General features: G+C 34.6%; 1 protein-coding gene across 3 annotated transcripts; it reads right to left on the minus strand.

Moving 5' to 3' along the window:
• Positions 1 to 4,746: 4,746 nt before the first annotated feature.
• On the minus strand, positions 4,747 to 10,869 carry LOC132178910 (probable WRKY transcription factor 57). 3 transcript variants are annotated; one of them, XM_059591489.1, is made up of 4 exons: positions 10,225 to 10,869; positions 8,627 to 8,770; positions 7,692 to 8,071; positions 4,750 to 5,682 (listed from the first exon to the last, which is right to left on the minus strand). In XM_059591489.1, the coding sequence occupies exons 1-3, from the start codon at positions 10,611 to 10,613 to the stop codon at positions 7,696 to 7,698; spliced, it is 909 nt and encodes a 302-aa protein (XP_059447472.1). In that variant the 5' UTR covers positions 10,614 to 10,869; the 3' UTR covers positions 4,750 to 5,682; positions 7,692 to 7,695. The 3 variants fall into 3 exon arrangements, with proteins under 3 accessions (XP_059447474.1, XP_059447472.1, XP_059447473.1); XM_059591491.1 differs by lacking the exon at positions 8,627 to 8,770 and having other exon boundaries at positions 4,747 to 5,682; XM_059591490.1 differs by lacking the exon at positions 4,750 to 5,682 and having other exon boundaries at positions 7,691 to 8,071.
• Between the last annotated feature and the right edge of the window lie 2,546 nt (positions 10,870 to 13,415).

Raw genomic sequence — 13,415 nt, forward strand, 5'->3', positions numbered from 1 at the left:
CCCCATCTCCTTTCCCTTGTGTGAACATGCCAAAAAAAAAACAGTGCATCTTTAATTCAAATAAATTTCATAATCTTTTATATATATATATATATATATATATTGAAAAAAAACATAACATTTCATTCAATAATACTACGAGCATAAAACTCTTACATCACAGAACAAAGCTCTGAAGCAACCATAGCATAAAGCTATAAGATTACCAGATTTAGTACAAGATTCGAGACCAATCCGCTAACCCATGACTAAAATCATATTTAATATTAGATCTGTGACAGACAGACTCAACCAAATGCATGGATAGCAATTATTCCTCAACCCTGAGAGCAGAAAGACTCTCATGTCGAAACTCTTCCTCCTCGACCCGAAGGCCAGGATAATGATCACATCCACAACCCAAAGGCCTGGACCAAAACTAATTAATCCAAAGGCGACATAGATCGAGTGAGGGGGAAATAGCCTTATTACAAACCGAACAAAACATGGAAATTAAACAATACAGGGAAAAAATACACGCCAAAATACAAATACATCTTAAATAAGCAACATAATAGGGAAATAAAACAAGAAAAAAAAAACAGCACACTCCGATCACGCACACGCCGGGAACCGAAAACCGAAGGGGCGTTGGAAGCTCATCGCGGCGAGGACGCGTCGAAAGGCCCAACAGTGGACGGTGGGCAGCGAACAGGCGTGGAGAAGACCGGCAAAGCATGACCTGAAAACAACCACAACCACAAAGAAGGAAAAAAAAAAAAAAAACAAGGAGCCACCAAAACAGGAAAAGAACAGGGAAAACAACCATAATCTTTTCTATTCATTCTAACCTAACGTCAACTACCTACCTCTAAGCGCTTAAAATTGGAGTATCCAAAACCAACCAAGATGGAGGCTTTGGTGGTTTTATTGTTGGGTATTTTGTCGAGTGATAAAAAATTATTTGGTGTGAAAATATTATATTATTTTTTTGGTATTTAAAGCTGAGGTGTTTGTTTCCTATTAAAGAGTACAAAATATTAAATTTACACTACGACCTAATTGAACTTATTCTCAATAATATATCTTTTCCTTTCTTTCTTTCTTTCTTTCTTGTATTTTTATTTTTTATTTTTTTCTCTCCTCTTTTTTCTAGTGGGTAACGTATGGCAACCCAAGACCACACGGGTTTGATGTTTTTGTTTTGTACTAGACAAACGAAGACCACCATCTTATAAGAATTATTTTTATTTTTATTTTCGTTTGTCTACTTAATTTGTCCTTGAGTTTGTAAGATAGTAAGGTGTCCCATTCTACTTAAAGATTCTCATAATTGCATGTCTCTAGTTTTTTTTGAAGTGGGTACAATTGCTAAAAAAGAAAATAAAAATAAAAATAAAAAGCTCTCAATTTCTCATATCAAAATTTGAAGGGAGTAATTGAGAGAATTTTTTTTTGTTTTTGGACATGTCCGCACAAGAGGAGAGGATTCGAACTAGTGACCTCCACTTTATGAGACGTAGTCTTAGCCGATTGAGTAATTGAGAGAATTGAGAGCTTTAATTTGCTATATATAAGAATAAACTAGAGACAGTTGAAGAGCTTTTTGAGTATATGAGTAAAGCTTTAATTTGGATTAATTACTTGAGACTCATTTTGAGTATATGATCAGTCTCCAAAAATTCAATTTCTAAGATCAATATTCTCATATATATACTCAAATGAGTCTCCATAAATTCATTTACTTGAGACAAATGAGTAATTAAGTATGAGTGAGTGAGTAATTGAAATAAAAAGCTTTAATTTGCTAAGATCAATTTTCTTTAGTATTTTGAATTCCATAAAGCAATTGAAAAATTCTTTCAAATAAAGTAACATAAGCACAACAATTTTTTTTTTTTTTTAAGTATTTTAGTTATAAAAAAATAATATATAATAATTTTATTGTTTCACATAAATTAATATAAGTAAAGGTGATGATACTCTTCACACCCATTTCACATTAACTGATGTGGGATCCGGCTTCTATGTGGTAGTGAAAACTACCGCATAGAAGCTGTTATGCAAAACGGCATAGTTTTGCATAACAGTCCATGCAAAACTGTGCCGTTTTGCAAAGAGTTCAAGTGCCTTATTTAATAAATAATAAAAAAATTCTTATTACTCACGCCGTTACTTGCAAGATGGAAACCAAACGGCAAGTTCCAGAGGAGGAAGAAACGGAGAGGAAAGTTCTAGAGCAGGAAGAAACCAGCAAAAAAAAAAAAAAACGACTATGAAGATTCCTAAAAAAAATTAACAGCAGCAACTTTTTGCACACAGATGAAATTAAAAATCCCCAAAAAAGTTGAAGGTAAACGGGCTCTGGAATTGTGTGCGCTCTTCGTCATTACCCATGAGGCTTTACACACTAGTCTCGACTCTCGGCGACTGTCGCCGTCGTAGTTTTGCCAGTGGACATCAACTTCTTCTCCGTTGTCATTTCCGGTTGTTGAATTGAAGTTTAATAACGCCTCTGATCGATTGATGGAAAGGATTGACTGGATTCGGCGTCATATTCACTAGCGATTACTCTCTCCCTTTCGCTGACTCCATGGCAGTAAGAAACAGTAGGGTTCTCTTTGTTTGCAATCGGCCATTCCTTCTTTCAGGTTCTTCATCATTACCATCATTCTCTTATACCCATTTTGCTGTTTGGTTCACTTCACGCCAAGATAAAAGATAAAAGAAAAAAAAAAAAAAAAAGTTCTAAAACTTTTTTTTGGGTATTTTTAATTTTATCTGTGTGCAAAAAGTTGCTGAATTTTCATTGCTGTTTTATTTTATTTTATTTTTTTTAGGAATCTTCAGTCGTTTTTTTTTTGGCAAGCTTCTTCCTCCTCTGGAACTTTCTTCTATGCTCCTATGAAACTTGCTGTTTGGTTTCCATCTTGCAAGTCTAACGGCGTGAGTTATAAGAATTTTTTTATTATTTATTAAATAAGGCACTAATTGGACTCTTTGCAAAACGGCACAGTTTTACATATACTTTTATGCAAAATTGTGCCAATTTGCATAACAGCTTCTATGTGGTAGTTTTCACTACTGCATAGAAGCCGGATCCACTAATGTGACGTGTTTAAATGACTTCCTTTCTCTTAAAACATGTCCCATCCGCCAATACAATAAATATGATAAAAGGGTGCATGAGAAGACCTAGTAGCATTATTCATATAAGTTAACAATATTGTTTTAACTAAAATTTCTTTTTTAATACTGTTATAATTGACAAAACCCTGAGCCTCCAAGTTACGTGACATTTGGTTAGTAGAATCTAATTTTCCTCCCGGCGTCATTGCAGAGGTCCAACAGCCATGACTGTGGACCTCCGGAGGACCTTCACGACTGTAATTGGTCATGCCCAACCCTCAGCCACGATCGTGTTTTCTTGATAGCCTAACCATGGCAGAGTTGGACACGTACAACTCAATTACCATTCAAAGAACAAAATTAGGAATTTAATTTGAGGGTGGAACTTTACTGAAAATTTTTTATGGGATCATCATTATAAAAACACATTTTAAAAAAATAAATAAATAAAATTGGAGGGGGAGGGGTAACAGTCCAGCCATTGCTCTATATTAATGTCCTCCAACGACATGGAGGGACCAAGGTTGACCTAGCTAGGTCCACTATCAACCTATATATATATATATATATATATATATATATATATGTTATTAACGCTCAAAAAGTTAGAATTTTTTTTAACCTTTTTCAATGACCGAGTAGAAGATTATTAGTTTTTGTGCTTATTTCTATTTCTTTACACAATTTTTTTTTATACTTATAAGTGACTTTTAAAACTACAATTTGATCAAAATTTAATAAAGATCCATCTCAAATGAAATTGATAGCATTCATTTCGAGTAATGTTAGAAGTAAGACTTTTGTCTTCATTCATATTTTATCATCTCAAAATTGATATAGCTTTTAATATTACCATTGAATTTGAGATTATCACTATTTGATTTCAATCTAATGGTAATTTTAAATGCTACATCACCTTTAGAAATAAAAGAGAGGCAAAAGCCATACTTCTAGCATTATTCATTCTTTTCATTATTATAATTCTAAGTTGGACAAAGTTTTCCTCCAAACTAGGTTGTAAGAACTTTCTTCAATCTAGTCTATAAAAAAGACATTTGTCTATTTTTTTTAATAACATGTGAGATATGGGCGGAACTAAAATATTTAGTTTGGGGGGAGACAAAAGTTAATTTTTAAAGGTATTTTTTATTTTTTGAGACCACCCCTTGGCTTGGGTGGGTGAGACCTGAAGCCAGGGGTATTATTTATTTCAACTTTGTCTATGCTATTAAAAAACATGTGCATCTTAAATGACACATGCCATTTTTATAAATTGCGTAACTCTATCCTTCAAAGTTTGTGTATCTAACAAAAAACATGAAGACAGGTGGATCCAAGAACAGCATTGGATTTTTTTTTTTTTTTTTTTTTTTTTTTTTGCTTTTTAAAGAAAGATCCTTAAAATTTTACTTTACCCCACAAAATGTATATATAATTTATATTTTAAAAAATTGCTCCCGTATTAAAGTTAATATTGACACTTATTTTAAAAAATTAAAAAGATGTAAAATTATTTAAATGCAACAAACTTGAAATTTGGTGCATTATAGATTGAAATATATAGATATTGATCACCCTTATTGTTTTTTAGTATTGTCTTTGAAAGAAGAAGCAAAATTACCGTAGTATACCCTTTACGTTCTATAACAGATCGAATACATGTAACTTTTTACATTGTACTATGAGAGAGAACGCATGCAACAGAATATAAAAGAAAAGAAAAAGAGGGTTCGTTGTAAATCATTAAAAAGCCAACGGTTTACGGTGAGTCGGTGACTACTGACTAGACTTTGTCTGCTCAGGATTTTGATAAAGACAAAAAAAGCTCCGGTAAAGCCACCCCCTGCATCATGGTGAACAACGGTAACTTAACCCCGCCATAAATATAAATAATTAAAGGTGAGAAAGGTTTTTGTCGGCTGACTCTGAGCCAACTACCGGTCCAATTCACGCTGCCTTTTTCTTTTCTATTTCCGAGTCACGTACGAGCCATGAAGAACACGCAAAAGAGCAGTAGTAGATCTAAAAAAATCACTCTTCTCAAACCCACTCCGGCCCCCTTCTGCTCAAGAAAAAAAAAAAAAAAAAAGAAGAAAGAAAAACCCCCTTCCAGTTCCCCGCATGGCCCACCACTTGATTACTTTTTCATCAACACTCGAGAGATATGGACGAAGATGGTTTTAAGGTTCACATCAATCGCTAACTCTGAGATTGAAGCTGAAAACCTAACGAAAAATTAAAAAAGTGGAAGGGGGCCGGGGCGCACGCTGTACAGCAGCTTTGAAGGAGATGTCGAATATATTATATACATATTAACAACATCTGCGAAACGATTGTCTGAAATATATCTCAAGCTGGATGTGAGCGTGGACCTATGAATGATCAATATGGTACGTACGCGCATGAATATGATGAGATGCTGATTGCAGGATTGCAGCAGCTGGCACCTAATATATTTCAGAAAATGGTTTTTGGGGGATGAAAAGACTCACTACCGGCTTGAAAAATGTCGCCTTCGCTCTTACAATCTTGAGAAAATCAATGTGTCCGCTCTATTCCAGCTACTGCATTGTCCTGTACAAATGGGCAATCTTTAATTAATTCGAGAAAGATCGATTGGTAAAACCATTAATAGTTCAAGCTCTAAAACTTTTATCATATTTTATCCTCACATTTTATATTAGCTTGTTAATTAAGTCACCTCCACGTATGAAGTGCACATTCTGACGTGTATTCCTTCTTTTGTCTTTTCCTTTTTCGAAGTTAATGACATGTGCACCTCCATAATCCTAGTGTTATTGCAATGATTACTCTGAGTAATGATTTACTTTGATGACGATCATATCCGATTTCTTCCCACTTGCCAATTATCTGCTATGTTTTTTTTTTTTGAAGAATTATCTGCTATGTTAGTGCTACTATATATATACCTTCCTGTGCATATATTAAAGTTAGTTTATATATAGCTTGACAATAACATTAGAACTAGAACAGACAATATTATTTGTATATTAATTAAAGTAGAAAGAGTGCGTATTTCACTTTTCTTTCTACATATTTCATGCCAAAAAAGTAGAGAGTATCTCCTTCCTCCTTCCTCCTTCCTCCTTCCTCCTTCCTTCCAAAGAAAAAGGAAGATTGGAGGGCTATGATGATCTTCAACAACTTATGAAGCTAAGAGAGTATTAATTAATTCAAAGACAACATATATACAGATAGAATTTCATTTTAAAAAAGTTAAGGACCATATAAAAGGTAGTAAAAGCTTTTCTATATGGGATTTGCACCATAGATTTAACAACCACCTATCCAATTAAAAAGGGAGGCGATTGAAATTAGTACTCATTTGATCAGAACATTCTAGTGGACATTTGACAGCTCTTCGTTAAAGTTGTTCTATATTTTCGACCACAGCCTTTTGAATAAAGCTGTTTGGATACATGATAAGGAAGCATAATGGAGTGGCGATTTTCCATAGAGAATATAGTCCACATGCACTTAATCTAATAGTAACGGATAAGTTTTCAGCCAATGAGAACTACTACATGATCGATGTTATTGGCAATGATGCATGGCCACAAAAGGAAACATTTAGTACACATTATGCATCCCAAGCATGACATTTTCCTAACATATATATGCATATATGTCAGTATGTCCATCACTATGGCTCTCAATATCAGACTATATCTTAGTGCTAGCTCCAATACATCTAATCGTTTTAAGGAGTCTAGTGCTAGCTAGATGGTCAAACTGTAAGGCCATGGCTATCCATATATATTTTATGCCGGTGGTGGTGGGGTTATATGTTCCAAGGCGTGGTCAAAAAATTTTCAAAGATAAAAGTAAAACCATTTGATGATCACATGCTAATTAACCTAAATCTAAAACTAAACTAAATCAACTATATACATATTTAAACGCATCTAAATTAATTAATTAATTTTTTTTTAATGAATAATATATTTATGCATCTTACACCGGCATGCATAATATTTCCACAAAAACAGCAGTAACAAGTATAATGATAATAACAATAATTAGGTCTTAGATCTGACATTGTCAATTCCTCAGTAGTACTGGTTATGCTTAAGAGTCTGCCATGTAGATATTGCGTTGAAAACTTTCAACCAACATACTCATTTTCTTTGATTCACAATTTAGAAATGATTCAAAAAGCAAATTAGCTCATCATTGCTTGCCAGATTTGTAAATGTAAATTTGAGGCAGGCAGGCTTGATTCAATGTATCAAATGTAGCACAAAATCAATAATTTCATTATTACTCTTTTGTTATACACAGTCTCTTTCTCTCTCTCTCTCTCTCTCTCTGAACCTAATATGTGTACCTTGTTCACTCTCATGCAGTTTGTGTGCTAATCTAAATATGGGTATACATAATATTCCACTTAGGTTGGATTCCACAATGGATTCTCTCTCTCTCTCTCTCTCTCTCTCTCTCACAAAGGCGCATCCAAATTAACGCTAGATTTATAAAGAAAAGAGAGTTGCATATATATGTTAAGATGATTCGATATTGTAATTGAAATAATTTGAGAGAATTAGTGTAGGGTGTTAAATTACCTTCTCATCTGTTACGCATGTTAGGAGGCACGATGTCCCCAAGAAGTCCTTCATTATTAGTAGGAAACTGTGGAGTACTTGGTTGTGGCATTGCACGGGATTGATGATCACCAGCTTCACCTGGCATTTGCTGGGATTGTGTCATAATAAAAGGATTTTCTTGAGGTAAAGCAGCGCCTGTTGGATAATAAAATTGCGAGACCGGAGTATGCAGCTGCCCAGCAAAGGCTTCATGGCTAATGACTCCGCCTCGAGGGAACCCAACCGTGTGATGACAGTGTTGACCTTCGTATGTTGTTATAACAATTGTGGGATCTTCGGACGACCGCTCCACCCTTTTCTTAACGGTGCATCTGCTATTTGTGCAGCGGTAGTAACTCCTGCCACATATATAGAAATTAAATATCTACTATAATTAATGCTTAATTTTAATTATTATTGCCCTCTTTATCTATTTTTGGGTGGAGGGAAGGGATAGGGGGTTGGGGGATCCAAAAAGCCATGAAATATAATACTATTTTTTCAAAAAGTTTATATTGACAAGAAATGATGAATTTAATAATTGTATTAGTATTTTGATACTCTCATATATGCATGTATGTGTAAGCCTAAACTTCCTCTCAATAATTGAGATCGAATCAAGACGTACAAATCATGATTACACAAAAAGTATCAGTATATATATATATATATATATAATTTCAGGGGCTTCATATTTTAGGCATGATATGAAAACGACATGACAGACTAACTCAACTAGCTAGAATAAACAGAGAGCAAGTCAGAACTGGTGATGATTTATAAGGGAAAAGGAAAACATGTACATGGCAAAATTTTAGGTAATTCAACTTTATATAAATATAATCAATCCATAAGATAATTAAAGCCAAACATCTGTATTTTCTCTGATTAAGTAAAGGGAAGTATCTACAGACCTAGGAAATGGACTATTTTTGACGGCCTTCTGTCCATATTTGCGCCATCGGTAGCCATCTTCAAGATGATCAACCTCACTCTTCGTCATAAACGCAAAACGTGGCTGCCGGATTCGCTTTTGCCCCTTCTTTCTAACTTTATTCCTACAAAATATTTCACCTACAATTAACAAACAAAAAGAAGATACCCTAATTTTTTTTTTTTTCTTAAAAAAAAAAAACCTGTCTCTACCTAATTTAACGTGATGAAATTATCCAAAGGTTTGTGAACTGTTTTCAACTGATGTTTGTATATATCTTCCAAAAGCAAGAAATTAAGAAAATGTGAAGGTGTAAGATAGTGTACGTGAATTGCTTCAGATGTTCAGCATAACAAGACAACATTGAAATGAATGACAAATGCAAATAATCTAAATACACCAAGGTAGCTAAAATCAATGGTAGGTAGAGTTTGATGAATTGTCAAATTGTTAGGTCTCCAAAAAAAGAAACCTGATCGATGCTAATATATTTTGGGCAAAAACTCCATGTATTTAATTAGCAATGAAACCTTTTTATAATGCTAGGGAAAACAGAATGGAAATTATATATATGGGAACAGATGAACTTCCAAAAGCAGTAAGAAATGTTGAAGCTTGTAGCATTAATCCAACAAAAAATAATTAGCTCAAGGTATAATTAAGATTGAACATTCTATATTTGGTAGCTAAAAAAGTAGATTATATATCTAAGTGGTGTAGCTAACCTATAGATATATGGACCATAGTATAAAGAAGAAACCCACCTAATTAGAAACAACAACCTAACACCTTTCTAGAGAAGCATCATGTCATGCAACTTACAGACAAATATCATATGTTAGTTACATTAACGATGCCAAATGCTAATGCACTCACATTCAAAGGCATTGTATGAAGAACATAAAACAAACTCCACAAGATTATCCTTGATTCTTTATGTAAAGCAAAGTGATCAGAATCTAATAAGAGCTAGCTCAAAAGTAATGCGTAAAATATATAACTGAAAAAAGGGCCTAGGAAATTTTAGTATCTTATACTGTTTGGCGCTATATTCTCACCTTTCTTTCTTTTTTTCATTGAATTTTTACGTGATTTTTCAGCAAAAAATAGGGCACAAAGTTATTCCCCAAAAGCGAGAAAAAAAAAAGGAAAACAAAAGTGAAGGCACGCCATTCCCGCCGCAATAACGGCGGCTATGCTCGAGGGCTCGGATTTATAATAGAAAAAGCCCCTTGATTTTACTCGAATTCCCTTTGGAAGACCCCCATGTTTTTGTGCGAAATTACGAAAATACCTCACCCCTCCCACCCCCCAACAACTGCATGAACTAGTTGATGGTATCAAAGACGTACGGACACGGACTTGCACTCTCTCCCTTCGGACCCTTCAAAAGTCGAACAAGAAAAACCACCGCAATCGGATACGGAATCCGACTTGTTTCCTATTATTCTGCACTCAAAGAGTGGCATTGGGTCATGAAAAAGCGGGGGAAAGTACGGATTTTAGTCAGTCACATGGAGAACATGCTGCGTATATATGCATATATATAATATATGTATTCAAACGGAACCCACTCACGGTATCTCGGGCGGTTTTCCGCCGGAGCCCGTGGACCTTTCCGGCGGATCTTCGCTGGGACTCGATGACACCGACGGATTATTCGAAGTCGTAGCGTCGCCGGCCTTGCTATCGGACCCGGCTGGACCCGCCGGGTCGGAGCCCTGCAAGGCGCTGTTGCTGTTGCTAGTGTTGTTCTCCGGCAGACCGAAGCTTCCCGCCAAATCGGAGGCATCGTCGAAGCCGATCCGGTTCGGATCGTCCGGCTGAAGATTCCACCCGAACTCGCTTAGTATGCTGCTCTCTCTGTCGTTCGAGAAGAAGTAGACGCTGTCCGAGTCGGGCCCGAGCGGCCAGCTCGAGTCGCTTGTGAACTCGGTTCCTGGATCGGATTTGTCCCCGTCGTCCATAATTGCGACAAGGATCTGTCCCGGAGTGCTCGGAATTCAGATTCCCGGCGGGAATCTAGCTGAATTCCGACGAAAAACGAGAGCGAGTGATAGAGAAAGGGAAGCTAGGGTTTTGGCGTTCGTTGCGGGTCGGAAAGGACGCGTAGTTTTTGAACTTTTAGAAGGGCTTGAAAGCTTTGTCTCGTCATTGCACAGTTACACAGAGAGAGGGAGAGAGAGAGAGAGAGAGAAAGGATAGTGGAAAAGGAATAAGAGAGAGGCGAATAGAAAGGAGATAAGTTAGAAAAATCGCCGTCAACCTCTAATATAGTACGGGAGGCTGATATTTAAGCATGGAGGAGGGGGAGGCCCCACGCGCATGAATAAATGAGTGAGAGAAACTTTCCGACAAGAGGCCACACCATGCTTCTCTGTACCCTCATCTCATGTAATGGAATCTCTTTGCTAGGCTAGCTTTTACCAATTACAATCCGATGCCTTATTTTACTCCACCGAACAAGGCGTGGGGATCATCTACTATGTATATAATCATGAATGATTCCTCTGTTTTTTTTTTTTTTTTTTTTAAACATCTGTTTTGATCATCATCTCAATATCTTATATGATCAGCTTTGATGAGGACAACTGCCATTTTAGCTCAATTAATTAATTATGCTTTATTACCCAAAGAAGAAAACAAAAGGTTGAGATCAATGCAGATCCTGCATCTTAAACAATGTTTTTTTTTTGCTAAATGATTGAAAATACATTTCCAGCTATCAGTTAACTTGGAAAAATATGAATTAAATATAGTTGAGATCGATTGTTTTGTTTTTTTGTTTGGATAAGTGAATTTTATTAAACAAATTGAACCAAAGAATCCAAAAGAATAATGGGATAGATGCAAAGCAAACAATTATGTGTGACGTGTGTTTGGTACTGAGATTTCATAATGCGATTTTAAACCGAATCACAAAAAAAAAAATACAAGAGTTTCGTGTTTTTCAAATCGCATGCAATGAGGTGCATTTTTTAAAAACGTACCATTTTAAAGGCAAAAGTCAAAACTGTTATTTTACCAAATGCTTATGTGCATTTTAAAAACCATCCTTTTAAATTACATGTTTTAAAATCTCTATTTTTAAATTTGCAAACCCAAACAAAAAGTAGTAACCCCTTATTTGATCTAAAAACTATTAATCATTTAAGTGGATTACCTATCGATCTTCATGTGATTAATAGGAAACAAAAATATCGTATAAGATTAATATGATTTTGATGTTAGGATCAATAAAATATCAATTCAATTATAATATTCTATATGTTTTATACTAGATGACAATATATGTAAAATGACACGATTATATATTAATAATGAAGTGTAATGATGCAGCGTGGTATAGTAGGTCACAAAATTAACACACAAAAACGAGGCTAAGGTTTTTTTTTTTTTTTTAAAAAAAAAAGTCCAAACCCTAATATAAAAAGTAAAATACAATAAAATTGTCAATTAGCGTTCGAACGAGACTTTTTTCCGTTCAAACGAAACTTTGCAACGAAGCCCTTATTCAACTGAGCTTTGACCGGCTAGCAACCGAACGTTTTGGGTAGTTGTAAGATGCAGCACTTGTTCGACTGCGTATCAACGTCTATCTTTTGACCAATGCTTGTTTTGACCTAATAAACATTAAAATTAGAACATCTTCATGAAGTATAAATTTATAGTCATTTGAATAAGCTTTCCAACGCCTTAAGATTGTCTTCATTTGAAATTGGAATTTGAAGGTATGACCTTTCTATTATGATGGACCTGCGTCATGTAAATATAATAATCTTCTTAAATTTTCATTTATTTTATATTAGAAGCTGTACATTATTTGTTTTTTAAGAAAAAAAAAGTGAATATATATATAGTTTAAGAGAAAGAATATTATATATCTATTATGAGACAGAGAAAGTATAACTTTTTTATATTTTTCTTTAAAAAAAATATTATTTTTATTTAACAAGAAAAATATCTTGGTTTTAGGATATTAATATATAATTTGATTTTGAGAACACCTAGGAACTAAGAGGACACGAGAAGAACACTAGAAAAAGCACCTAACATTTTCCTAACCTAAATAAGATGGTTTAGATCATGGGTTCTTGCATGATCTCAGGAAACTTGTAGTTGCAAAAATATTAGGGTCTCCATCCAACTTTGGTGTTTTTAGTGGTATTTTGCTTGGAGTATTCCTCTATACTTTGTATTTTTTTTTAATATATTTTATGAAAAATTACACATATCCCTTCAAACTACCATTTTATTGTCAATATCCCATCAAAACTATCAATTATGTCAATGTCCCCCATAAACTACCAAAAAAATGTCAATGTCAATGTCTTCTCCTCCCCTCCCCCAAGGCTAACAAAAAGACAAAAATGACCTTAATTTTAATTTAATAAGACAAAAATACTCTAATACTTGTTATAATAAAATTATAAAAATAAAAAAATAAAAAAAAGGGGGTTGTTCGAAAGCTACCCCAACCAGGTCTTTGGAAGTGGCTGAGCCACCACTGGGTGTTTTTTTCTTCTTTTGTTGATTGCCTTTTCTTCTTTTCACTATATTTTGCTTGCCAAAAAATATATATATATCTTGATTTTTTTTTTAATTATTATTGAAATGTAGAGGTTGTTGATCTTGGGTAATGAAGATTTCAATCTAAGGGATTTTTAATTATATTAATTGTTCATGGAAAGTTCTATGCCGATGTTTCGTACGACGTAATGTGGAGAATTTGGAAAGATCCACCACAAGAATCGCAAGATCCGTGCACC

Source organism: Corylus avellana, chromosome ca4 (genome assembly GCF_901000735.1).
Source record: "Corylus avellana chromosome ca4, CavTom2PMs-1.0".
In the NCBI taxonomy this organism is placed as follows: domain Eukaryota; kingdom Viridiplantae; phylum Streptophyta; class Magnoliopsida; order Fagales; family Betulaceae; genus Corylus; species Corylus avellana.